This window comes from Carlito syrichta, unplaced genomic scaffold (genome assembly GCF_000164805.1).
Source record: "Carlito syrichta isolate Samal-C Ts95f unplaced genomic scaffold, Tarsius_syrichta-2.0.1 Scaffold123282, whole genome shotgun sequence".
NCBI lineage: Eukaryota > Metazoa > Chordata > Mammalia > Primates > Tarsiidae > Carlito > Carlito syrichta.
In genome coordinates this window covers 86,671-113,790 of record NW_007067378.1, presented here as the reverse complement: position 1 = coordinate 113,790, position 27,120 = coordinate 86,671, and the positions used below count along the sequence as shown (strand labels likewise).

General features: G+C 38.6%; 1 protein-coding gene across 1 annotated transcript in view; it reads left to right on the top strand.

The window, feature by feature from the left end:
• Positions 1-3,600: 3,600 nt before the first annotated feature.
• EEA1 (early endosome antigen 1) overlaps positions 3,601-27,120 on the top strand; it is a 105,207-nt gene continuing 81,687 nt past the window's right edge. The window contains exons 1-2 of the mRNA XM_008048253.2: positions 3,601-3,688; positions 21,906-22,033. Coding sequence (XP_008046444.2) covers positions 21,927-22,033 — 107 coding nt within the window. The 5' untranslated portion in view covers positions 3,601-3,688; positions 21,906-21,926. The remainder of the gene's footprint in view (positions 3,689-21,905; positions 22,034-27,120) is intronic.

The window sequence follows — 27,120 nt, the reverse complement described above, 5'->3', positions numbered from 1 at the left end:
CCCCCCCCCCCCCATTTATAGCCAACCAAGGTGGACAGAAGTGTTAGTAACCTGGGAACTCATTACTGGTTATTGGCATAAGAAGTGGGGAGTGGGTGGCAATCTTGTGGGACTGATCCCTTAATCTGTGAAATCTGTGCTAATTCCAGAATTAAATCGTGGGACATGCAGTTGATATTGGCACAGAATTGTATTACTTAGTGTGAAAAACTCACACATTTTGTTTAGATGTGGAGTGAATAGAGAAGTCATTTTGTTTTAGTTGGGTTTCCTGTAGTTGGTCTATTTTTGTTTGTAGCTACTAGTTATTAATGACAGTATTTGCTAACTATGATTTTCTGGATCTTTCAGTCAAGCCCAGCTATTTTTTAAAAAGTCTGAAAACTTTAAAATGTAATATGACAACACTAACAGAACGTTTCAGGGGAGGTAGGTGGGTGGTTAACAAAATCAGCTTAACACAAATCTTATTCTTTCAATAACATAGGAAGAAAAAACTAATAACAAAAATACAAAAATCACCCTAACATAAAACTCATTAGTCTTATAAAATTATCTTTTAACCTCTTTAAGTGTTTATATTTTTATGTAATTGAAGTAATAATATATACAAACTTTGTACTGAATTTTATAAATTCAGAGTTTTCTTTTTCTCTCAGCAGCAGGTCTTAACAGTGGGCTTAAAATATTCAGTAAGCCATGGTGTAAACAGATGTGTTTTGCTCCATTTCTAGAGTATAGGTGGAGTTGATTTAGTGTCACTAATTTTAAGGGCTCTGGGATTTTCAGAATGGTCAATGAGCATTGGCTTCATTTAAAGTCACCAACTGAGTTATCCCCCAATGAGAGAGTCAGCCTCCTTTGAAGCTTTGAAGCTGCGCATTAACTTCTCCTCTCTAGCTGTGAGAGGCCTAGGTGGCATCTCTTCTAGTAAAAAGGCTGTTTCATCTACAGTGAAAATCTGTCACTGATGGAGAACTTGCGGCAGTTTCTCCTTCAGCACTTACTGCACCTTGCACTTTGATGTTCTGGAGAAAACTTCTTTCCTTAAACCTCATGAGCCAACCTCTTCTTGCTTCCAGCTTTTCTTCTGCAGCTTCCTCACCTCTCTCTGCCTACAAGAATTGAAGAGTCAGGGCCTAGCCCTGAATTAGGCTTTGACTGAAGGGAATGCTGTGTCTGGTTTGATCCAGACCACAAAACTTTCTCCACATCAGCAGTGAGGCTGTTTTACTTTCTTACCATTCGCGTGTTCACTGGAGTAGCACTTTCAGTTTCTTTCAAGAAATTTCCTTTGTGTTCACACCTTGGCTAGCTTTGCTGCAAGAGGCCTAGTTTTTGGCCTACCTGGGCTTTTGACATGCCTTGCTCACAAAGCCTCATTATTTTTAGCTTTTGATTTAAAGCAAAGTGTATGGCTCTTCCTTTCACTTGAACATTTAGAGGCCCTTACTAACTGGCCTAATTTCAATATTGTTGTGTATCAGGGAATGGGGAGGCCAGAGGAGAGGGAAGAAACACTGGTGAACAGAGGGCTGGTAGAGCAGTCGGAACACACATGACTCTTGTCAGTTGCATTTGCTGTCTTACATTGGTTTGGCTCATGGTGACCCAAAACCATCACAATAGTAAAGTCAAAGATCACTGATCACAGATCACCAGAATAGAATCAAAAATAATAAGTTGAAGTATTGTGGGAATGACCAAAATGTGACACAGAGACAAAGTGAGCACATGCTATTGGAAACATGGCCTTGGCAGATTTGCTTTGGTGCACGGTGGGCACAAACCTTCAGTTTTTAAAAAGTGCATTATCTGTGCATTGTAATAAAACAACATATGATAAAATGAGGTGCAGAGTACCTTGTGTAAGTCAGTGTGCAAAGTATCTGTATAAGGAACCAAGAAAAGGAATGTTGACTGGTTGGAGAATTTTGCTTCTCTCTTTTTTTTGCTTATCTTTAAATTTGCATTTTGGAATATTTTTATATCTTTTTTCTTATGTAGATTTCATATGTAGTTTTTATATGTAATAAGTATCACTCTGTGTATATATTTTCATTTTATTCAGTTTTATAGTCATTTTGATGAATACATTCAAAATAGTGTTAATTTATCCTTAATTGGCATTTAGGTTGAAAAGTGATGACTAGACTAGAATGTTCTCATTTTGAAGCAAATATGTAGTGAGCTGTTTTCAATCTTGGGTGCTAGAGGGGCATACCTGTGGAGATGTTTAGGAGAGAGCAGCATGGGTTAGTGATTAAGAACCACTTCTGGAATTGAAATCCTTTCTTCCATTTATTAGCTGTGTGACTTTGGGCAAGTTACTTAGTTTCTATGCCTTGTTTCTCTCTTGCATAGTGAGAATAATGCTAGCATTTTCTGTCTGTCTGTCTCTCTCTCTCTCTCTCTCTCTCTCTCTATATATATATATATATATATATATATATATATAAAACTTTTTTTTTTTGAGAGACAGTGTCTTGCTTTTTTGCCCAGGCTGGAGTGCAGTGGCATGATCATAGCTCACTGCAGCTTTGAACTGCTGGGCTTAACTACTTCAACCTCTCTAGTGCCTGGGATTACAGATATGAGCCACCAGGCCAGTGTGTACCATATGTATTTTTGATGAATCTTATTGTCAGTTTTTGTGCTCTGAATCTCTTTTTATCCAGTGTTTTACTAGATTTCACTTTGTTTTTCTTTTTTGAGTAGGGGTTTCACTCTGTTGCCCAGGCTGAAGTGCAGTGGCATGATCATGACTCACTGCAGCTTTGTCCCTCTTGGGCTCAGGCGATCTTCTGCCTCTTCCCCCTGAGTAGCTGGGACTACATGTGCTTACCCCCACACCTGGCTAACTTTTTAATTTTTTGTGGAGACAAGGTCTCGCTATGTTGCCTAGGCTGGTCTCAAGCTCCTGGGCTCAAGTAATCCTCCCACCTTGGCCTCCCAAAGTGCTGGGATTACAGGCATGAGCCGTTGCACCTGGCTCAAATGTATTTATAGTAACATTTAGGTATATTGTGAATGGAAATGTTGGATGATAAATGTTTTGAGGGGGATACCTTTAACCCTCCAAAATGTGTCTTTGGTGGTGTCATATCATGTGTTGGAGACAGAGTGGTGGGTGACGGGTGGCTAGATCATTGGGCAGCACTGGTCTTTCTTGCACCCCTGGAATCATTGTCATTTTAGTGTGTGTGTGTGATGGAAGCGAAGATCTGCTTCACTTCCATTTTTAATGGCCATTCAATCATGAGCGAGTCACTTAGCTGCTTTAAGTTTGTTTTCTCCTCAGTAGAGGTGACATCCGCCTTGCCGGCCATAGAGACACTATTATGATTAAATAAGATGCCTTAGGAAGGTGACTTGAAGACTAAAAGCATTATATACAAAAGCAAACTATTAATGTCAAAGACTGGACATGAGAGATACATGTAGAGATTTTGGTACATTATTAGGCATAATCTTTTATAAAGGAAAATGTTAGTGCTGTTTGTTGTGATACTTACATATGTGAAAAAGTTATTACATGGCTTATGAATATACTGTTAATACTACCTTGATTTCTTTCCCTCCATCTGTGTTTCAGACTCCTGGGAGAGTCGGCTCTCAGGGACCTGAGCTGGATTCATCTGCAACTCCTATAAACACAGTGGACGTCAGTAATGAGAGCTCTTCCGAGGTATGAAACAATGACTTGGCAGCAAAACTTAATCTTACTTAAGACAAAACCAGTGAATCGTTGGTGTAACAATTGGTGACTCAAACCGTCTTTTGTAGGAAGAGTTTTCATAAGTTTTTTCTTACAAATTGGAATGTGACTTGTGAATCATGCTTGCAGATATACACTTGTGCTTGTTATGAGAGTGTAGTAGACTGAAAAATAATACTGCCAATTTGTCTTTAATGCTGGTGAGTCTTAATAAAGATTTGTAAAAGCCTGTTTATAAAGAATTACTGGTTAATTAGTATCTCTTTATGTATGTGAACAGTCACGAACAACTGGGCTAATGAAATATCGGGTTATGTATAAAATTTAGACATTGTTTGCTGTCTTCATTTGTGACATTGTAAGGACTTTTAAATATTTTATTTAGATTTTTAGCATTTTATTTAGTAAATAAGTTTAAATAATTACTCTGAATCTTTGAAAAGTCAGGCTTAGTAATTGTAATATTATCGTTATTTTAAATGGACAAGTAATATTTACCGATTATAGAAAAAGTAGATAAGGAAAGAGAACATAAAAGTCCCCTGTAATAATACCACCAAAAGCGACACACTCCTGTTTTGCTGTGACAGTTTCTGGGCCCAGCTGGACCCCTACCTAGTCCCCCTTTCTGGCAACTGCTCTCCCTTCCCCTCCCTTGATTGGTGAGTATGTCTGTCACACAAGTGTTTCTGGGTATGTCTCGATCCATTCTTCTGTTTTGTCTCTCTCTGACCACTCTCTCTTCATCCTGTGTCTTCATGTGTATGTTTATTAACCATAATAAGATCTTACAAGGCTGTGAGCGGGAGAAGAAAAGTATCCATTGAGCTTTATTAAGAGTAAGCTTAAGGAAATGTCTTTAAAAAAATGTTCCAGCCAGGTTCGGTGGCTCAGTCTGTAATCCCGTGCCTTTGGGAGGCTGAGGTGAGTGGATTGCCTGAGCCCACGGGTTCGAGACCCGCCTGGGCAGCGAGACCTCATCTCTACAATAAATCAAAAAATCAGCCAGGCGTGGTAGCGCTTGCCTGTAATTCTGGCTACTTGGAAGGCTGAGGCAGAAGGATCGCCAGAACCCAGCAGGTCGAGGCTGCGGTGGTCGGGAGCGGCCACTGCACTCCAGTCTGGGCGATAGAGTGAGACTCCAACTCAAAAAAAAAAGTTCCAAACTGTGTTCATGATAGGGTGGACTCAAAGTGCTCAGTTGTAACCCGGGAGAAGAATCTAGTCATAATTGTTGACCTCAGTTAGACCGAAACCAGAAACCACAAAGCAACTCCAGTGAGTGTTGGTGGTGAGCAGTTACTGCCAATACTGCTTTCTTTTCCTAGTAGGGCTGATTTCCTTCTCTTTGAGATAGTGATTTTGTACTTTTTAATCCTCAAATCTCTCATGTCTTTTATCCTCTTTTCACCTTCCCTCAGTCACCTTTTATATCATTGATAAAATAGGAACCATCAGTTAAGTGTTCTTGTTTTATCACCCAAACTCCACTTACACTTGTATTCTCTTTCTTACTTCAGTACATGAAAGATGGGGCCCTTTTATTAAAATTCAGTCCTTTCTCTGACTTTCATTCTTATTCTCACTCCTTCCTACCACTATAGCTTTCCCTATATTGTGAATAATTCCCAATAACTTACAAACATGTTTAACATGATACACATGAAAACTAGCAAGGTAAGAACACCAGAGTCAAAGTGGAGAAAGCCAAAACCCAAACTCTTCCTTTGACTGCGGCCCTCACTTGCCCTCTGTCCTTTGCGTCCTTCAGAGCTGTGCCTCTGCCATATGCAGGCCACACTCACTGGCTCTTGTCCTCTGCTGAGGTCTGTTTTGTCTGTTTGGTAAATTGATCTTTTATCATTGTATCTAACAGTAATGGAGTAGCACATCTTGTGTATTTTTTTCCTGTCTTTTCACTTTTCAATTTTTTTGTTCCTATTTTTTAGGTGTGTTTTTTTTTTTGTGGGTATATATTTTTTAAACAGCATATAACTTGTCCTTTTAAATTGGGAGAACCCATTTGAATTATTTCCAATACTGATGTATTTTGATTTCTTTTGACTACTCTTTGTGTTTTCCCTTGCCCTGCTTTTCTGTTTCTTATTCTTGTTTTCCCTGAGTTTGAATTTAGTTCTTCACTGTGCCTTCTTTGTGCTTCTGTCATGCCACACTCTTCTGGTTTCTTTGACTTCTCTGACTGTTAGTCTTTTTTCTTTGCTGGCTCCTTTGGTAACTGGCCTTCTAGTGGTAGAGTTCATTGTTGGAGTTAGTCCTTGGCACTTCTACCAGTTTGGATATTATGCATTTTATTCTGCTCTTTTACTGTTTTTATATTTTTGCTGTTTTAACATGGGTAATGTCTAAAATATTTCTTTCCTCCCATTTCAAGGGCCTTTGAACACTTAAGTATGAGTTACTACTTTCCACCTTATATTCTATTGGCTGTTCATTATTTTGGGTTTATTTTACTTTCTTTTATCCTCACAAATTAGATGTTATTATTGTTTTCTGTTGTTCCTTAGATTTATGCATGTATTCACCAGGGCATTTGTTTACCATTCCTTCTTGCGTCTTCAGCCTTCCATTAACAATTATTTTCTTATTTTTATAATACATCCTTTAGGCTTTTCTTTAATGAGGATTGATTTGCTAGACTCTCAGTTTTAGTCTAAAATTTTATTTATTTCATGCTTATTCTTGACATAAGATTTTGCTGTGCATAAAATTGTACAGAGGTTTATTTTCTCTCAACACATCGAACACATCCATCTCTGTCTTTCTGGGTCACATTGTTACAGTTGAGAAAACTGCTTGTAGCCTAGTTGATGTTCTTTTGAGGGGATCTTTTACTCCACTTCCATGGTGGTTTTTACAGTTAGCTAGCCAATTGGTTCATCTGTCCCTCTCTGTCTCTGTCTCTTTCTTTTCCTGTTACTTATTTATATGTTTTAACCCTGCTTGAGACTCATTGGGCTTCCTACACACATGAATTTGTTTTTGAAGGTTCTGGAAGATCAGTAATTATCTTTGATTTTTGCCTCAACTTTTTTCTGTTACTGTCATCTGAAACCCAGATTAGACATGCAAATGCACCTCAACTTACGGTGGGGTTATATCCTGATAAAGTCATCATAAAGCCAATAAAGTCTTATGTCAAACGATTGTAAGTTGGGACTTTTTGTTAAAATGTTTCACTCTATGGTTCACTCTTCCTATTTTATGCTTTATATCCTCCTTTTTGTTTTTCATTTTAGCTTTAAAATAATCTCTTGTCCAGTCAATTAAATATTTCCTTATTGTTGGAGAACATATACTGTTTAATATATTCTTTTATTGTCATTTTCATTGTCCTGTTTTTGATTTCTAGAAGTTCTGTTTGCTTGCTTTTCAAATCTAGGTTTTCTTTTTTTGTGGTTTCTTATTCTTTACTTTTATTTTTGGCTTCCCTTTTATTTACTTAAACATTGCAAACATGATTGTTTTATATTTTCTTTCTGGTAACATTTATAGTATTACAATATTTGAAACTGCAGGTTTGATGCTGTTATATGTTCTCTCTGCTGGCTGCCATTCATAGTAACTTGTTTTCTTGTGTATTTTGTGATTTTTTTTTGACTGTGAATTTATGTTTCTTGGAACTTTTTCTTGTGGAAGCTCTTTGTGACCTGTGTCGATGTTCTTCCATAGAGGATTTGCTTTTGCCAGTGTTCTAGATTATGTATTACATATATTACGTGTTATATAGTGTTACAGTTGATCCTTGAACAACACAGGTTTGAACCGTGTGGGTCCATTTATCCATGGATTTTCTTTCACCTTTGAAATAGCAAGACCAACCCCACCGCCTCCTTCTTTTCCTCAGCCTACTCAACACAAAGCCAACGAGGAAGCAGGCCTTTATGGTGAGCCACGTCTACTGAATGGAGCAGAACCTCAGAGAGATCCCATTAATGGGGGACGGCCTTAAATTATTATAACAGGATGGCTTTAAATCACGCTTCCTCAAATTACACAGTAGCATATATTCCGACTACCAGTCTAGCTGAGAGCTGTCAGTAGTTGTGGCTTCTCAGGAGAAATTGTTTTTTCCATCTGTCCACTGCTAAAGTACAGACTTACCTGAGTCTTGGTTGGTTTCTTTCTCTCTGAGTTTTGTTTCTTTTTTACCTTAACTTTGATGTTGCCTTCCTACCTTGGACAAGCGTTAGGTTTTAGTATTGTGCCTTAAGCAGTCATCTAAATGAAACTTGAAATATCATGATTTCCAGAACATTGAAGAAATATTCAGGGTGAAAGCTTACTTTAGTGCTCATTTACATAATATTTTATACTTATATATAGTTGATCTTTGAGCAACATGGGAGTTAAGGGTGTCAACCTTCTATGCAGTTAGAAATCCATGTACAACTTTTGATTCCCCAAAAACTTAGTTACAAATAGCGTACTATTTGCCAGAAGCCTTACCAATAGTATAAACAGTTGATTAATGCATATTTTGGATTTTATATGTATTATATACTATATTCTTACAATAATGTAAACTAGAGAAAAAAATGTTATTAAGAAAATCATATGGCTAGAAAGATTTCATTGAATAAAAAAGAAACAAAATCATAAAGAAGAGAAGATATCTTTATTATTCATTAAATGGAAGGTTGTAAGGGTCTTCATCCTCATTTTCTTCAGTAGGCTGAGGAGGAAGAAGTGGGGTTGATCTTGCTATCTCAGACATGGCCGAGCTGTAGAAAATCCCTGTATAAGTGGACCTGTGCAGTTCAAATCTGTGTTGTTCAAGGGTCAACTGTAATAATGTGTGTAATATGTAATGTAATGAGTGATATTTTATGTCATTTAGTTGCTTTCATTAGGAAGTTTTCACACTGCTTAGCGTACCACATTGCCAGAAGCACATCTCTGCTCACTGTTAATCACACTCCAATCAGATTTCCCTCTTCCTAGTAGTTTCCATGGAAACTGCTTACTAATGACCTGCAGTTTACTAAATTCCATCTTTTTATTTGTCTTCATCTTACTTGACTTCTCAGAAGCATTTGGCTAGTCAGCCATTGCTTTTTCTTGTGCTTCTGTGCTCTTGCTTTTCTTTTTTTTTTCCCCTTGGTTCTCTGAATATTTTTTCTAAGTCTCCTTTGTTAGTACCACAAGTAACTGGCCTCCAAATGGTGAAATGTCTCAGGACTGCTTCTTTGCTGGTCATTTGGCTAGAGATAGCAGGCTTTTCTTGGGGCTTGTTGTGTTTGTACTCTCTGGTGTTTCCAGATTTCTGGCTTTTCTAGTACTCATTTCAGGAAAAATGAGGCAAAAAGAAAACCCAGAGAATTCACCACTGTGTCATTTCTTGGGTCCTGAGATTCCCTAACTTGGTTTGCTTCCTTCTCTGTATCTTTCAGCATCTTCATATGTTTGTTTTACATATAATGTCCAGGGATTTTAGCTATTCTTAGCAGCAGGAATAGGGAAAGTGCCTCTATTCCATTTTGTCTGGAACTAGAAATCTGCCAAAAAAAATGGAATTTATCTTTTTATTGTTGAATTGTAAATCTCTTTATACTGGGACTAGTCCTCTGTCAGTGGTTTCATTGCCTTCTTATTACTCTGTGGTAAGGGAGAGATTTTGTTATAGGGCTATGGGAATGAATGAACACATAATACCCAACACTGGGCAGATGAGATCAACAGCAGTTTATTAATCACATATGTTTATAGCCGAGGGCAGAAAGATACCACATGGTATGACGGCTACATGATGATGACATTTGGGTATAGAATTAACAGCCAGGGGCTGTAGGAGGCAACTGTAATATCAACGGGGACTTAATATCGTTGGGGGGGGAGTGGGGAGGGGCTTTTGGTTCCTAAAAGGGTATATGAGTGAAATGTTTCAATCAGTCTGTGGGCTGGCGGGAAGCAGAAACCCACTTCCCAGGGATAAGCAGGCACTGTGCCTGGGCCCTGTGATAAGGAGGGTTGTTTGACTATGGGACCTTGTCTGTGGCAAATTTCCCCTAGAGGGAAATGTGGTGTGGGCCATGTGAGGGCTCCTAATTTTACCAGATGTCAAGGCAGAGTGCAACATTAGATCTTAACTTAGATACACTATTAAATAGAATTGGGGGGAGCAGGTATCTTACTTTGAACTTGGGGGAGTAGCACTCAAGGCATTTACCATTGAAAATGATGATAGCCATAGATTTTTCTTTGGTAAACTTAAGAATGGTTTCTATTCCTAGTTTTCAGAGAACTTCTTCCCCCACCCCCCACTTTCCTTCCTTTTCCTCCTCCATTTCCTTTCTTCTACCTTCATACTTTAAACGGATTTTGAATATTGCCAAATGAGGGCCAGGCACAGTGGCTCATGTCTGTAATCACTTTGAGAGGCTAGAGGTAGGAGGATTGCTTGAGCCCAGGAGTTTGAGACCAGCCTGGGCAGCATAGACTCCATCTTTAAAGCAATTAAGGAAAAGGAAAAAAGAATATTGCCAAATGCTTTTCCCACATCTGTTGAGATGACAATATGGTTTTCTTTTTTGTTCTGTTAATGTGATGACTTACATGTTGATTTTTGAATGTTGATATATTCTTGTATTCCTTGGATAAACTCCACTTGATCATGCTATGTTGTATTTAATAACAAATTTTAATGTAGGTTGAGCCTCTTTAATCTGAAAAATCTGAAATCTGAAATGGTCTAAGAGTGAGTCAGTGAATCACAGAGAGAATCAAAGTATAGTTTATTATAGAGGGGAAAAGGCATTCAAGGGAGAACACAGACATCTTAGAAAGAAAGACATACATTTGTTTTTAACCAAAGCTTTATATAAGCCCACAACAATGATTAAGCAAACTAGTCTCTATAAGCTAAGAGTAGAGGGCTGTAGGTATCTGATCATGAGTTTTGATTACTGTCTCTCAACCTTTTACGTTTACATGTATCACAAGGACTCTCTAAATAATGGACAGTTTCTGCCTAACTAGATCTAGGCTTTTCTTAATACCATGTATTAACCTCTGTGCTTTGTTAATTCTTGCCTGTTTCTGTGATTTACTGCACTGTTATAGGTTCACATTCCATTCCACAAGGTGATCAGGTCTGATATGCTTGGCTGGTCAGGTGTTGTTCAAGGTCATGTACTGACAAGAAAGGAGCCTGAACACTTAACTACCCTGTTTCTCAATTATCTAAATTAGACCTGTCTAAGAAAATTAGCTAACTACATCTGAGCTATGTGGTATACTAACTATCCCTGCTTCACTAACACTTTGGGAGGCCAAGGCAGGAGGAGTTCAAGACCAGCCTGGACAACAGAGCGAGACCCTCTCTCTACAAATATTTTTAAAATAAAATTAAATGTAAAAAACAAAAGACCTAAGTTTCTACCCAAAAAATATAGAAAAATTCAAATCCAAACTAAGTAGATGGAGAAAATTAAGCACAAAAATCAATAAAAGAGCAAAGTAAAAGATAGATGGTTTCACTAGTGAATTCTGGAAACATTCAAGGAAATAGTGTCTATCTTACATACTATTTCAGAAAATATAGGAAGGAGTACTTCCTTATATAAGACCAGCATAACCCAGATACCAAAACCTGACCAAAAAAACCTGTCAAAAAGATAAAATTGCAGACTAATTATTCCTTAAGACCAAATGCAAACATCCTTAAAAATATATATTTTCATTTGCATATATATGCAAATGAAATCCAACAATAGTCATGTTGAGCATCCCTTATTCAAAATGCTTGGGACCAGAATGTTTGGATTTGGGGTTTTTTTGTGTGTGGAATATTTACACTGTAATTACTGGTTGAGTATCCTAATCCAAAATCTAAACTACTCCAATGAGCATTTCCTTTGAGCATGACATCAGCACTCAAAAACTTTCGAATTTTGGATTCACTCTTGAATTCTTTCTTGTGACGAAGTTAAGAACCCACAGAGCAACTATACCTCTCACACATCCCAGCATCACTAGCATTACACTTGTGAGCCACCACACCCAACCCAAATTGAGTTCTTTGTTATAGATTTTAAATGTAATATTTGTCCTAAATTTAGTCTCTTTAGAATGAGTTCTGGTCTCCCACCTTTTCTTGCCCCAGCATCCAACTTGTTTTTCTTTCACCTATCTCGAGCTTAGAAAATCCTGGGTGCTGAAGCTATGGATCTCGGAGCAGACTTGATTTTTCCTTTCCCTCACCCACCATGTTTAATACATGAATGCCTCCTGTTCATTGCAACCCTCAATATATATTGAATCTATCCCCTTCTTTCTATTTCTGCTGCCACCGTCATCACTCACCTAAACTACCCAAAGAGTGGCTTACCCTTTTTACTTAATGGTCAGCTCTCCAAAGAGCAGTCAGAGGGATTATAATCAGACCAGGCTATTCCCTCAATTAAAATATTTCTTGGGTTTGAGAAGTATCTGCTTTTGTCTTCTGGGAAACCTACGTGATGACCAGCCTGCAGGCTGCACCCTTAAAAAAAAAAGAAAGAAAAAGAAGAAAATCCCCATTAGCTTCCTGCTGTGTAAAATATATTCCACTGTACTTATCTTGTGTACCTAGCCTCTGCTTACCTGTCAGGTCGCTTTTCCTTTGCCTCTGTCTCTTGCTCATTGACATTGCTCTCTAGCATTTGTTTCCCCTTAAGCAGAAAGACTTTAGTTAAAGAGTCTTTGACTTGGTCCCTCCACCTGGAATGTTCTTCCCTTCTCTTTTAGTTGCTGGCACCATTCTTGAAACATGCTTTAGTTTTAGTTCAGTTAGTACTCCTCTGGAAACCTTTTCTATTGAAAGTGCTTCAGCATGATTTTCATCCATTCCCTTGTTACAACCTTGACTCTAACCGCTGTGGCCAACAACATTCACATGGGTTGTGGCAGTGTCCTCCAGTGTTGCTCATCTCCTTTCTCTTCTTCCAGTTGAATCTCTGTAAGCATAGCTAGGATTTTATTAGGCCATCTTCCTCCTTAAAACCCAGGCTAGTGGCTTTTGATCAATTGTCTTAGAATAAAGTCCAAATTCCTTAGCTTGTTTTAGGTTTTTAATTTTTAATTATTTTGGATCTGCTTTCTGCCTGCCTCTGTGGCTTCATGTCTTCTCACAGTCTCTTTATGCTCTTTGATCCAGGTGCATTGAACTCTCTTGCTTTTCCAGTGTGCCACGTTTTCCCTTATCGCTGGGCTTTTGCGTAAGCTAGTCTCTGTGCCTTACCCACTTATTTTCATCAGTTCAGACTGCTCTTACAAAGTGCCATAGACTGGATAGCTTATAAACAGTAGAAATTTATTTCTTATAATTCTGGAGGCTGCAAAGTCCAGGATCAAGGTGCTGGCAGATTCAATGTCTGGTGAGGCCTATGTCCTGATTCATAGATGGTGCTTTCTCCTTGTATTCTCCTGTGCTGGAGTGGGTGAAAGAGCTCCCTGTCACCTAGTAGCCAGGAGCAAGTAAAAGATGTTTATTCTGGTGGTGCTTGCATTCAAGTGGGTGGAAACAGGCAAAAACCAAAGCATACTAAAAACATAGCAAGTTAGATGATTGATATTGAGAAAAATAAAGCGGGAAGAGGTATAGAAAGTATTTTGGGCAACTACAGTGTTAGTTACTCTGAGAAGGAGAGAGCACAAAAAGAGCCCAAGGAGGTGAGGAAGTGTGTCACGGGGATTTCTGGGGTAGGTGCCACAGTTGTGTGGAATGAGTGGAGAGGCTCTGAGGTGGGAACTAACCTGGTGTGTTGAGAAGGTAACTGGGGGCAGGTGGCCCTGGCAGGGTATCCAGGTGAGCAACGTGCCTCCTGCAGGGCCTTCCCGACTGTTCCACAGATGGTTGTGCTTAAGTCCAGGTGTCACAGGAATATCTTGCAGAGTCTAGAACAGGCAAATCACAAGGTTTGCTTCATGTTGTTATAGGATACACTCTGGCCACTGTGTTGAAGCCAAGCCATCAGTGGATAAGGGTAGAAGCAGGGAGACACGGGCTGCTGTGGTGACCCATGGAGTGTGACAGTGGCTTGGAGCAGGGTGGGAATGCTAGAGGTGCTTAGGTTCTGGATACATTTTAAATGTAGATCTACCAGTAATCTGATTAGTGGGGCAGGAAATGTAATTTTTTGGATAACTTTCTCAAGAAGGCTGGAAGCTTCTTGAGGGTGAGGACTTCCCTATTTAGCCATGAGTTCTCAGCATTGCACCGTAGCAATTGGAACATGGTCAGCATACCCAGAAAGTACTTTAAAAATTATTTACTTATTTGTTGGTTGACGATTTGTAATGGACATAATTTGGAGTACAACTTGATGTTCAATGCATACCTATGTTGTATGGTGATCCACATAGTGCGTGTATCCATCACCTCATATATCCATCCTTACTTTGTGGTGAGAGCATTCAGAAGCCTCTTTCTTCCAGCTATTTTGTGATCTATAATATTTTCCTGTTAACCACAGTTACCCTACTGTACAATAGAACACCAAAAAGTAAATACATTTTGAATGAATGACTGAATGATTATGTGTAGAAACTTAACAGCAAGCTGTTTAAACAAGAGTAAAATGAAAGGCAGCACAGGGCTGTGGTACAAAAACAAAACAAAACAAAGCAAGTGTCTTTTAAAGAAGTATTCTGGAGGCCTAGCACTGGAGACTGTGATTGTTTGGAAGACTAATTCTTTCATCAGGTAAAAAAAATGTACTCATGTTCCTCACTTTCATGCCCTGGATAAATCTCATTTAAGGGTTGTTAAGAAAAGGAATGATGGTAGTAATGATAGTAACATTTATTGATGTTTTCTTTGTACCAGGTACTACAATAAGGCTCTGCAGATATTATCTTATTTAATTGTCACAAGATCCATGTTAAGTAGCTGTGATTGTTATCCCATTTAACAGATTGTTATCCCATTTAACAGATGAAGTTCACATGGCTGAGAATGGTGAGAATCCAGGACTCAAGCCAAAGCCTCGCTCTTAATTGCTGTCCCATCTTGCTTCCTGCTCTGGAACCTGTGTAGTCTTTCTCTCCTTCCTTGCTGTTGTCCTAAGGGACTTCAGTAACTCAAGGATCATTTCAGCCTCCCAGTTCCTCAGTGCTGTTGATGCCAGAGATCACCGCTTTTCAGCTGCTCAGTTCCACAGCAGGACCTTATGCTCGAGTGTCGGGCAGATAGTTTCACCTGCGATCTGAACTCATATTTTCCCGTTCTTTTTTTTTTTTTTTTTTTGAGTTGGAGTCTCACTCTGTCACCCAGACTGGAGTGCAGTGGCTGCTCCCGGCCACCGCAGCCTCGACCTGCTGGGCTCTAGCGATCCTTCCGCCTCAGCCTTCCAAGTAGCTGGAACTACAGGCGCAGGCTACCACACCCGGCTAATTTTTGATTTATTGTAAAGATAAGGTCGCGCCAAGTTGCCCAGGCAGGTCTCGAACCCTTGGGCCCAGGCAATCCACTCACCTCAGCCTCCCAAAGCGCAGAATTACAGGCTGAGCCACCGAGCCCAGCATTTTCCCGTTCTTTACTGTAATTGTCCTGTCACGAGCTTTCTTTCTCCTATTCTCATGACTTAATTTTCTGAGTAATCTAGGTTTTTAATTGCTGTCTTCTAGTTTCTTAATCCTTTTTTCATCTCTAAGCATACATCTAATGACAGTTCATATTGTTGAACACTTACGATGTCTCAGGCACTATATTTAGCACTCTATACATGCAATAACTCTAGAAGAATAGATGCTAATATTGACTCATTTTATAAATGAAGAAACTGACAGTTATCAAAGAAAAGTGATTTCCTTAAGGTCATTTGATCAGGATTGGTTGAAACGAAAATCCACATCTATTTCGATGCCAAAACTCATGATGATACAACTGTCACAACCTTTTGTCCTCATCTACTGTCTTAATTTACGCATTTACCTTTTCCCTCATGCTTTACATTTCCATATTCTTATCCTTCTACTATTCTTACTTGACAAAACCTCAGGCCCTACTTAGATTAGTGGATCAGCCACATTTTAAAATATAGATATTGTTAGGCATTGGGAATTTGAGTTGTTGTTTTAAAATGGTTTTATGTAGCTCAAAGAATTAGAAGGGAGGACCATCTATGGGGGATAATGGGGGTGGGTGACATGGGGTTTCAGGCTCATGGAATACAGGAAGGACTAGCAGTTGCTGGATTAAGAAAACTTTTTTGTTGAGAACTTATGTCACATAAAGGTGTTGGTTATACCTGCCAGTCATTTCTTGATCTAAAGCCAAAGCGAACTTGCCAACTATAGGTCTCAGAGAAGTAAGGACAAAGTGTCATAACCAGAAAGAGATTCCAACCAAAGAGCCAGATACTATAATGTAAAAAATTTAACTGGTGCAAATTTATGGCATAGGATTGGGGCCTAATTTTAGAAATTCTCCTATGGATCTCTCACCTTTTGTATAGCTACTACTTGAGCATTTTCCTTACATATTCTAAAAAGAGAGAGATCCCAATTATTTTCCTGTTACTTCTATTTGTGTTGTGGATGTTTTGTTTTATAAGAATCGTTTTCTGCATATTTTCTAAAATTGTTATTTCACAGGGTTTCATCTGCCCATTATGTATGAAAAGATGTCTCACTGCTATTGATTTATCGGAGCATTACCAGAGAGTGCACGCTGAAAGTGAAGCCAGAGGCCAGGAGCTCCTTAATGACTCCAGTGTTACTGTGGGTCCTGGATATTTTGTTTTAGCAGCTTGGTTATGGGTTGCTCAAAATAGCTTGGTTTCTCCTTGCCTTGGTGTTGCTTAACTTTGGTGCTACAGGGAATGTGGATTGCTTTAATTATGCATGCTCAAGGGAAGTTTCAATAAGGAAAAGGCTCTTGGGAAGTCGGCTTGGTTTCTCTTACTGTTTGCAACTGTCTTTTTGTAAATTTGTAAATATGAATATTTAAGCTCACATTTTTGCATAAAATTTTCCATGAAATTTGAAATATAAAGTGAATCATAGTGTTTCAACATTTGTAAGCTCTAGTTTTATTATTTTGTTAATGTTTTATTAATGAATGTATTTAAATGCTTTGTCTTAACGTAGAGAGTTTTGTGTATGAACAGTTACTGTTTTTATTTGGGAAAATACACAACATTAGAAACTAAATCTCAGACTGTCTCATCTTTTGTTTTAACTCCCCTGGACCTGAGGGAGGTCACAGCATGACATACTCTCATAAGTAACAATGTGTCAACCAAAAAAACGCCCCATTTATCAGTAGTGTAGTGCTGGTGTGTAACTGAGGCTGTGGTTGGAGCAAGTGAGGGGAAGTGCTACCCATTGTCAGACTGGAGAGAATTTCGCAGGTAATCCTGACACATCTGTTTTCTTTGAATCATTATGGTATTCTAAAAACAAAGAGAAATGTCACTTTAAAATTTATTTTTAATTTTATTTTTAATTTTTAAGGTAAAGATGTGGGATACAATTCAGGGTTAGGTATACAAACATTGATCATGCAGGTACCCCTGTCAAGGAGGTATGCCCCTCTCTGCCCTAGCAGTTTCCCTCAACTGCCAATCCTACCTCCCCCACCAACAGTTTCCCATTACTGCCAATCGCTTTCTTATAGCATTATAATTGTTCAAGGTCCTCTTATGAGTGAGAACATATGGAACTCTGTTCATTGTTTCTGTGATAAATCACTGAGTATGATCGACTCCAAATCCATCCAGGTTGCTGCAAAGTTCATATTTTGTCATTCTTTATGGCTGCATAATATTCCATTGTGTATATGTATCACATTTTTTTATCCAGTCCAGCTTCGATGGGCAACATGGTTGGTTCCATCTTTTTGCTATTGTTAATAGAGCTGCAATAAACATTTGTGTGCAGGTATCTAATGAATTTTATTAAAGAATGCAACTTTTTGTACTATGAAAGACCACAAATTGATTTTTTCTATGAGGCAATTATCTATATAAGAAAATAATCTCACCAGCATTCACTTATTTAACACATTAATGAGTACCTCTTATGAGAGGGACCCCCAAAACTGGAATTTATTTATTAAAAATTGTGTTTTTTCTTGCATGTTTAAATTTCACACTTCAAAGTACTCTCCATTTGATGCAATACACCTATTGAGATGCTTTTTGAACTCATCCATTTTGATGCCTTTCAGTGCTTTTGTTTCATCTCTTCCACATTGGCAAGACATTTCCCTCTGAGGGCTTTTTTTATCCAGGGAAACAAGCAAACAAAAAAAATCACTTGGGGTGAGATGGGATGAATAGGGAGGGTTGGGGCATGGGGAGCATGCCATCTTTGGTCAAAAACTGCTGAACACTCAGTGTGGTATGGGCAAGTGCACTCATAAATCACCCATCATGAAATGGGCAAATGCATTGAAAGAATCTCCCAAAAAAAAAAAAAAAAAAAAGAAAAGAAAAGAAAAAGCAATAGCAACAACAACAGAAAATTCACTGAAACTGAATGCAACCTCTCACAACAACGCTAGCTGATACACAGATGCTGTTATGTTCCTAGAATGCTTACCTAGTGGGGGAAGCCTATACTACAAGGGGTCTACCCTCCAAAAGATAATTCCAGATTTTTTTGCGTCCCTCCTTGTATGTAACAAGTATTTTGGTAGGTGAAGGAGATAGTAAGTTATGATCTCTGTCCCAGGAAGTTTCTGTGATAGATATTATTTGCAGCAAGAGAGCAATTGTTAATTCAACATGAGAGGAACTCAGGTAAAACTTCACAGGAGGACAGTTTAACCAGACAGTCTCTAGGGTGTTGGGAAAATGAGTGTATATAGGATGGTACTGATGAAACTAGCCAGAGCAGTACAAGCAGAGATGGAGGCATAAAGATTCTTGGAAATTTGTCTAATATCTTATCACCTGTTCTCCTTCTAGAACTCTGGAGTCAACTTTTATTCTTTATGGGCTAGTCAAAATCAAAAAATAATAATCCCACCTGCTCTTCACTTATGTAAAAACTGTCATTTATTTCAAAGGACCTTGGTACAACAGGGATACCATGAGTATCAAGTTAAGTTCTTAGCTGCAGCAGATCTGAGAAAGGATTATAGCTAGCTGAACTCCTAGGGTAAGGAATTTAGTATTTTTAATCTTAAGTAAATTATGGTTTGTGGAAGTTAGTGACAAATTTGGAGTGATTAAGGGAAGTAAATGTAGTTGGCTATTTTTAGTGTTTTATAGTTAGCTGACAGTCCTTCTCTGGAATTTATCTTTTTAGCAACTTTAATCCCCTTGGAAATAGTTAAGAAAAAATAAATAGAGGAGTTCCTTCTATCCAGAATTGGTATCAGAAAGTCCATGAACAAAGAGCATGCACTCTATTCATGGGGCAGTCCTTAAGCACTCATTCTAAACTTATTTTACTTTTATTTTAAATGAATTATGTGGTCGTAATAAACTTTTCCCCCTTATCTACCCTTCCTATCCATTGCAGCTAGCATTCCTAGAACTAGCATGCCAAGAATGTTTAGAAGTGACTTGGAATGCAAAGCAGGGCATAGGAAAAACTATACAATATGGGTACACAAATTAAAGAGGCTTGCCAGACTTAACAGAGTGGAAGACACCCTTCCAGTGATTGATATTTATGTCTCTAAGAGTGTAGGCAAAGGTTGAATATTAACTCTTCAGAAGTTGAAGAAATTATATATTTATTTTGTTTTGTTTTTCGGAGTCTCACTCTGTCGCTCAGGCTGGAGTGCAGTGGCAAGCTTATGGCCGCTGCAGGCTCAACCTGCTGGGCTCAGGCGATCCTTCCAAGTAGCTGAAACTACAGGCTAATTAACCATAGGCCAAGTGGCCACCACACCTGGCTAATTTTTTTATTTATTGTAGATATGAGGTCTTGCCAAGTTGCCCAGGCTGGTCTTGAACCCTGGGCTCAGGCTATCCTCTTGCTTCCACCTCCCAAAGTGCTAGGATTACAGGCATGAGCCACCACACCTGATGAAGTATATGTATTTTAGAGAATTTATTTTTATCAGAATTGTCCCCAAATTTAAATTTTATTTAAACATGAAAGATCTAATCACATGGAAAATTCACATGTGGAATATTTCTATAATGAAATATATATTACTGATTTCTAAAATGTTTCTTTAGGAATGAATCAGTTCTTTCTGGGGTCTTAACCTGGTAATATTTAGAAACTTTAAGAATGTGTGGCATACATCAGTATGATCACTAGCTCTCTGGATACCCAGAAAGATATCTCAGATATCCAGAGCCAGAACCTGGAAGTAGAGACAATGGCCAAAAAGTCAAAGTTGTGCAGATTAAATAATGTACTAAGGATGTAGATTCCTTGAGGAACACTCTTTACTTTGCTTTCTAGTTACTAGCAGAAGTTGAGACATTGAAGGAATGACAGACTAAATATTGTAGGGGTTCATGTGCTGGTGCCCTGAAGGCATTACACAACAATCACTGGTCAGGAGATCTCAGATGTCAGTCAGCTTAATGTGGAACCACTTTGGAGCATGATAGTAGATAACAGATGATTTTGGGGAAAAAGAGAAAGACTTCAGTGAGATTAAAAGCAGGCAGGGAGCGTTCATTCATTTAGCAGACAGTGTTGAGAGCACCAGACATCTGGGGGCCCTAGGGGTATCACTGTATTCTGATGTCCAAAGTCACATCCTCAGTGCTACTGCCTTTGCCCATTTCGGGAGTTTCACAGGGGATTGTTGCATTTATCCACCTGCTGTGCCATGCCCATCCCGCTGGCCTTGTGATCAGAGCACACCTAGAAGCTCTCTGTCTTCTCACATGCTGCCACCTTCGTGCTTCATGGCACTTTTTGCACCTTGGTTCTTGTGCCTCCATTGCTAGGAAGCCTTTCTCTGAAACTTCTACTCATTCTTTAGGACCTAATCTAGTGTCTCATATGCACACATATTTATAGGCATGCTTACATACACACACACACACACACACGAAGATGCAGCTTCAGTGAGGATGGAGATGAGATACGTATATAATATCTGTGTCTGTGTGCATATATTTTTTGCAAAGCATTAACTGCTGCCAATGTCAGAGTTGGTGACTTCTCCTGTGTTCTCATAGTTTTTGATATGTACTTGTATTCTATACCATTATGTGGTAATATTTAACTACATCTCCATATCCCCAGTAAAATCATCTAGTTTTGATGCTGCCACATAATGTGCATACATGATAAATGAAGATATACAGTTTTTGTACCAGCATTTAGTGAAGGAACAGAGGTTTTTATTTACTTGCTTTTTTTTTTTCTTTTACATACTCAGATTCTTATTGCTTAGCTTATTTTGTCCCTTGGAAGCTTTTATAATATGTAATCTGTTACAGATTTCTGTGTTTTTGCAGAAGTTCTGTACTACTGGGTTCATTTATATTTCAGTAAATAAATACACAATGTAGAAAAACATAGTGTGTTCAAAGTACTGCCTTAGCCATAAAGGATATGTAGATGGAAAGATCTGATGTTGCACAGAGGCACAGAAATGTGAAACACCAAGGTGGGCTCAGGGAAACGGGGTGCCTGGGCACCGCTGGAGCATGTTGTGGAGAGAGAGAGGTTGTTATGGGGTGGCCATGCAGGACCTCTGTGCTGTGCTGGTGATAAGGGATAGTTCGAGGCTTTTATAGGGTTAACTTTAGGTTATCAAGGAAACTTATCAAATACTTCTCTACCATTGTAGATAGCTGAACTCTATAGTAATTAGGAATGATTTACTGTATTACTATTCTTTCCCCCAGCAGAGTGCTTCATTTTCATAATTTTTGAAACTAGCATTTCTAGACCGTAGTTTGGTGCAGATACTGATGTACTAATGGGGCTGTCTAGAGAAAGGAAGGATTTGGTGGCAGATGCACTCAACTAATCTGGATTAGAACAAATTTCTCAGGTTAGAATTTGGCACTCTAGTCATTTTTCAACATAGTAGATGGTTGCAAAGGTTTTCTTTGTATTTAGTAATTTTCAACCAGAATAGAGAATGAAATATCTTTGCATGATATTAGAATTTGGTACTAATACCATAAATGACATTGTACTTAATGGCACTGTTAGTGAGAATGAGACATTTGATGATATTTTATAATCTGCAGATTGTTATTTTGCAATGTTAAATGCTATTCTGAAACCTTTTTCTCCCTTTTTTCTGTAGGGCTTCATTTGTCCCCAGTGTATGAAATCCCTTGGATCTGCTGATGAACTTTTCAAACACTATGAAGCAGTCCACGACACTGGCAATGATTCCAGTCAAGGAGGAGAGGCTCATCTCACTCTGAAGCGGTACAGTATACAGTGTGATGATTTTAAGTGTGGTGTTGTTGTGTTATGTGCTGTCACTGCTTAGTCATGATTCACCAGTTTATGAGAATGGCAACATTTTTATATTATTTAATTTAAATATGTCCTCCCTTTTCATTAAAACCTATTCAGTCCTTGATTGGCCACTGTCTACACCAGCCTCTACAACTTGGAACAGAGGTTATGTTTTTAATGAAGAATGTGAGTTAGCAAAAGAATGTTACCTAATGTTTGACATATTCTGCCTGATAACACTTTGCAAACTTTGATCATTTTATAGTAAGTTGTTAAAATCATGATTTAGCCTAGAAATAAAATTTAATTTTTTAATTTAAAGTTTTAAAAATTCCATTTATAATCACCAGTATAGTAATCAGCACACATATGTATTGTGCTTCTTGGTAATTTAGCCCTTTAGAGAACTAAAATTAAACTAAAACATAACTACCTATAAAAGCATTCAACAATATAGTTTTGCTTTTCTTTTGCTATTGAAGAGGACTCTTTTACCCCCACTAATGGGATAAAAGCTTGATTTCGTTTACTTGTAAAAACTTCTTTCACTCTTTCCTTAAAAAAACAAACAACTTCTTGGTTGATTAATCTGCTGTAGCATAAAGAATACCGCATACAGGGAAAGTATGATAATGATATAACTGTGGGTGATGGATAATGCAGAACTGTAAAATATGGTTGTTTTTATTAAAATATGTGGGAGAGCCAGTGCTTTTCGGAAGAATGACACTTCATTTTTAACATGACTATTAATAAGCTTTGGTATTTTTATGTCTGAGTTAATGATTTTGGCTACTATTCTTACATCTTTTGTTAGGAATTGATTCAATTAATTGATATTAAATCACATTATAAATGTTTTTATATTTAATATCCATTTAACAGAGTTGCTTTTTCAGCTTTGCTTTTTCATCTGTGGATTGGACCATGTCCTGTATTTGAACTTTCAACATAAAAACACCACAGTTGTCCTTGTCCTGTTTACTTTCTTCATGTAGTTTTTGACTCACTAAAGCCTGTCTTCTGCCCTGACCTTCTCCTGAAATTGCTCCTTCAAAGACCATCAGGAATCCGGATTATTTTCAGTTCTTATCTTACTTGATAGCTGGTTTGGAGACCTATTACTGTCTAACAATCCTCCTGAAGCATATAGTGGTTTATGACTGTTATTACTTCTTTTATTTTTTCTTTTTTGGGTTGGAGTCTTACTCTGTCTCCTAGGCTGGAGTGCTGTGGCACAATCACAGCCATCAGTCTCAACCTGTTGGGCTCAGGTGATCCTTCTGCCTCAGCCTTCCAAGCAGCTAGAACTACAGACACATGCCACCACACCCGGCTAATTTTTTGATTTATTGTAGAGAAAAGGTCTCACCAAGTTGCCCAGACTGGTCTTGAACCCCTGGGCTCAGGCAGCCCTCTCACCTCAGCCTCCCAAAGTGCTGAGATTACAGGCGTGAGCCACTGCGCCCAGCCCATATTACTTCTAATGGTTATTCACGCTATTAGACTGGGTGACCAAATGGTTCTTCTGCTTTAAGTAAGGTTGACTTCTCCTCTTCCTCTTCTTCCTTCTCTTCCTTCTTCCTCCTTTTCCTCCTTCTTCCTTCTCCTTCCCCTCTTCTTTCCCTCTCCTCCCCTCTTCTTTGTTTTTTTTTCCCCTAGGTCTCACTCTTTTCCAGACTGGAGTGCAGTGTAACAGTCATGGCTCACCAAAGCTTTGACCTCCTAGGCTCAGGTGATCCTCCAGTTTCAGCCTCCTGAATGAATAACTGGGACTATAGGCATGCACCACCACACCCAGCTACTTTTTTTGGAGAGATGATGTCTCACTTTGTTGCCCAGGCTGTTCTTGAACTCTTGGGCTCAAGTGATCCTCTCACCTTGGCAACCCAAAGTGCTGGGATTGCAGATATGAGCCACCACGTCTGGAGCTGCCAGACTTCTTTAGGCCTGATTCAAAAGTGTCAGAGCATCACTTCTGTTACATTCTGCTGGTTAAGGTAGTCACAGTGCCAGCTTAGATTCAAGAGGCCTGGAAGTAAACTTTATCTTGCAGCGGAACGGTGGGTTTGTACATAGGAAGGGAAGCACTTGATGGCAGTCATCCTGAAGACTGTCTGTAACAATCTATGCAGAACTGGACACTGCTAACTCTTTTCTGATCTTCTGAAACAACATATTGTGATCTGTTTTTCTTATTCTGTTTGGCGTGTTGCTCTTCCTCCATATAACTTACCTTGGGTCATATTTGCATCCATAACTTTCTCCTAAACTATGTCTCCAGTCTAGAATTATTTTCCAAATTGCCTACTGGGCATCTTCCCTTAGATGTTCCAAAGGTATCTCATCTCTGACATTGGGAAAGCAGAGCTCATGTAATTTCCTGCTCAGCCTACTTCTTGTCTGCTGCCACTTCTGAAGAGTAGCAGCGTTGCATGGCCATGACTCTCCTGAAGCCAGAAAGTGAGGTGTGCTCATTTGTGCATATCGGCTCCTGCACCCCGTCTGTTCCAGCGCAAGTTTTAGTCAGTTATGTTTCTTTAACAGCTGACATTCTTTTCCATTGTGCACTGCTGAAGCCTGCATTAGACCTTATCGTGTCTCACTCAGAAACGCTCTTTAGTGTCTATGGTTGGCTCTCTGTCTTCAATCTTGCCTCTTCCAGTGAGTTCTCCATATTGCTGCCAGAATAAAAGTCTTAGAATGCAAATTTGATTGCTGTTTCTCTGAATAATCAATTTTGCTGGTTTCTCATAGCTTATATTTCCACTTTTATCTTGTATTGTGTCTCTTCTTTCTATCTTCCCGTCCCCTTCCAGTTTCTTAAGATTACATTTTACACCTCTGTAACACATTGAATCACATGACTGTGGGCAGCATATGTCTCTTAGATCAAAAATTCACATGACTTGGGTGGGTCATTAACCTTTTTGCTTTAAAATTCTCTGTTCATCAGCATACGTATGAATTCCATTACATCAGTCAAGTACCAGAAACCTGATGTGTTAATGGTTTTTATATGACTAGATTTTTAAATATACAAGGAGGACTACAAAGAACCCTGAATTACCTTTTGGAGGGTGGGCCCCTTGCAGTACAGGTTCCCCTGCCAGGTAAGTGTTCTAGGAAACCATCGGCATCAGTTTACTACTAGTGTTGTTGTCAAAGACTGCATTCGACTTCAGTGAAGTTTTTTTTGAGATTCTTTTAGTGTGGTTTGTCTACTGTGTCCATGTACATATAAACAAATATAAAAATACTTGTAATAACATAAAAGGTAGCAATTCTACGTTCTACATTGGGTGATTTATGAGTATACCTGTCCATACCATGCTGAGTGTTCAGCAGTTTTTCACCAAAAATGGCATGACCCCTCTCTCCGTCTTCCCTATTTGCCTGATCTTGCTCTGAGTGGTTTTTTTTTGTTTGTTCCCTGAATGAAAAAAGTCCTCAAAGAGAAACGTTTTGCCAGCACGAAAGAGGTGAAACAAAAAACAGCAGAAACACTAAAAGGCATCAAAATTGATGAGTTCAAAAACTGTTTTGAGCAATGGCAAAAGCATCTTGATAGGTATATTGCATCAAATGGAGAGTACTTTGAAGGTGACTGAAATTTAAACATGTAAGAATAAATATACAATTTTTTAATAAATAAATTCTGGGTATTTTTTGGGTTCCCCTTATATATGTAGATGGTAGGAGGTATATACATGTACCAAATTCAAATGGCTCAAAAAGCTTTAAATTTGAGCCATTGAGTCAAAAGTGAGCCCTTGACACCCTTTTTCCTAGTTTCTTACTTTTCCCTATCAATTTCTTGTGTATTCTTCTAGAGATAGTCTATGCACCTATACACATATGCTTGTGTCCATGTACATATAAACAAATATATAAATACTTGTAATAACATAAAAGGTAGCAATTCTACATTGTTCAATACCTTTTGTTTCTCAATATCTTATAGATTCTTTTATACCATTGTAGATAAAGCTATCTCATTCTTTTTGTGCGTGTGTGTGTCAGAATCTCATTCTGTTGCCAGGCTGGAGTGCATTGGCACACTCACGGTCACCACAGCCTTGACCTGCTGGGGTCAGGCGATCTGTAACTGGAACTACAGGCACGTAACACCACGCCCGGCTAATTTTTTGATATATCGTAGAGATGAGGTCTCGTCAAGTTGCCCAGGATAGTCTTGAACACATGGGCTCAGGCGGTCCTCTCGCCTCAGTCTCCCAAAATCCTGGGTTTATAGGTGTGAGCCACCGTGCCTGGCCTTATCTCATTCTTTTTAATGATAGCATGGAAATTCATCATTCTCTTGTTGTTGACTATTATGATGTTTCCAGTGTTTTGCAATTATATATGGCATGGCATCGTATATATCCTTGTGACGATATCATTTGTACATTTTTTAGTATACATATAAGATCAATTTCAATCCAACAAGGGAAGACACATTCCTGACATCCAGAATAATAATTCTCAATGTGTTTTCTCATTAACTCTCTTCTGTGACAGGGCCTGGAGTGGTCAACTCATATTGTCATTCTGACTCTTAGTTGAGGGAAGCAGAGAGGGAGAAGGTTCTCAGATAAGGAAAGAGCAGGAGTGACTCAAGGAACAGAAAGAAATCAGTGTTGCTGGAGCTAATGAAAGGGTGAGAGGCAAGGCAGAGACTAGAGGATGCAGATTTTGTAGTCCTTGTTAACAAGTTCAGATTGTATGCTAAATGCAGTTGGAAGCCATTGATGCTTGTTAGAAAGTGAACGGGAGACATTTGGCTTCTGGCTCAGGCACTTGACAGTCAGTTATAGGATTATGTCTATGAGAAAATGGTTTTCCATTTATAGGCCATGGGCTTTAAGGAGTAAAATTGTTTTTCTAAGTGCTTTATTTATGTGCCATTATGCATAAAGTCTTCAATGGTTTATTTTTATTTTTTTTAGGAATTGAGAGAACTATAATATTAATCTATAGCTGCTAGCCATGATGTGTCAAGAGATCAGGTTGTTAATTCAAGGACATTAACAGTTGACTCCTTTTTCCTCTCA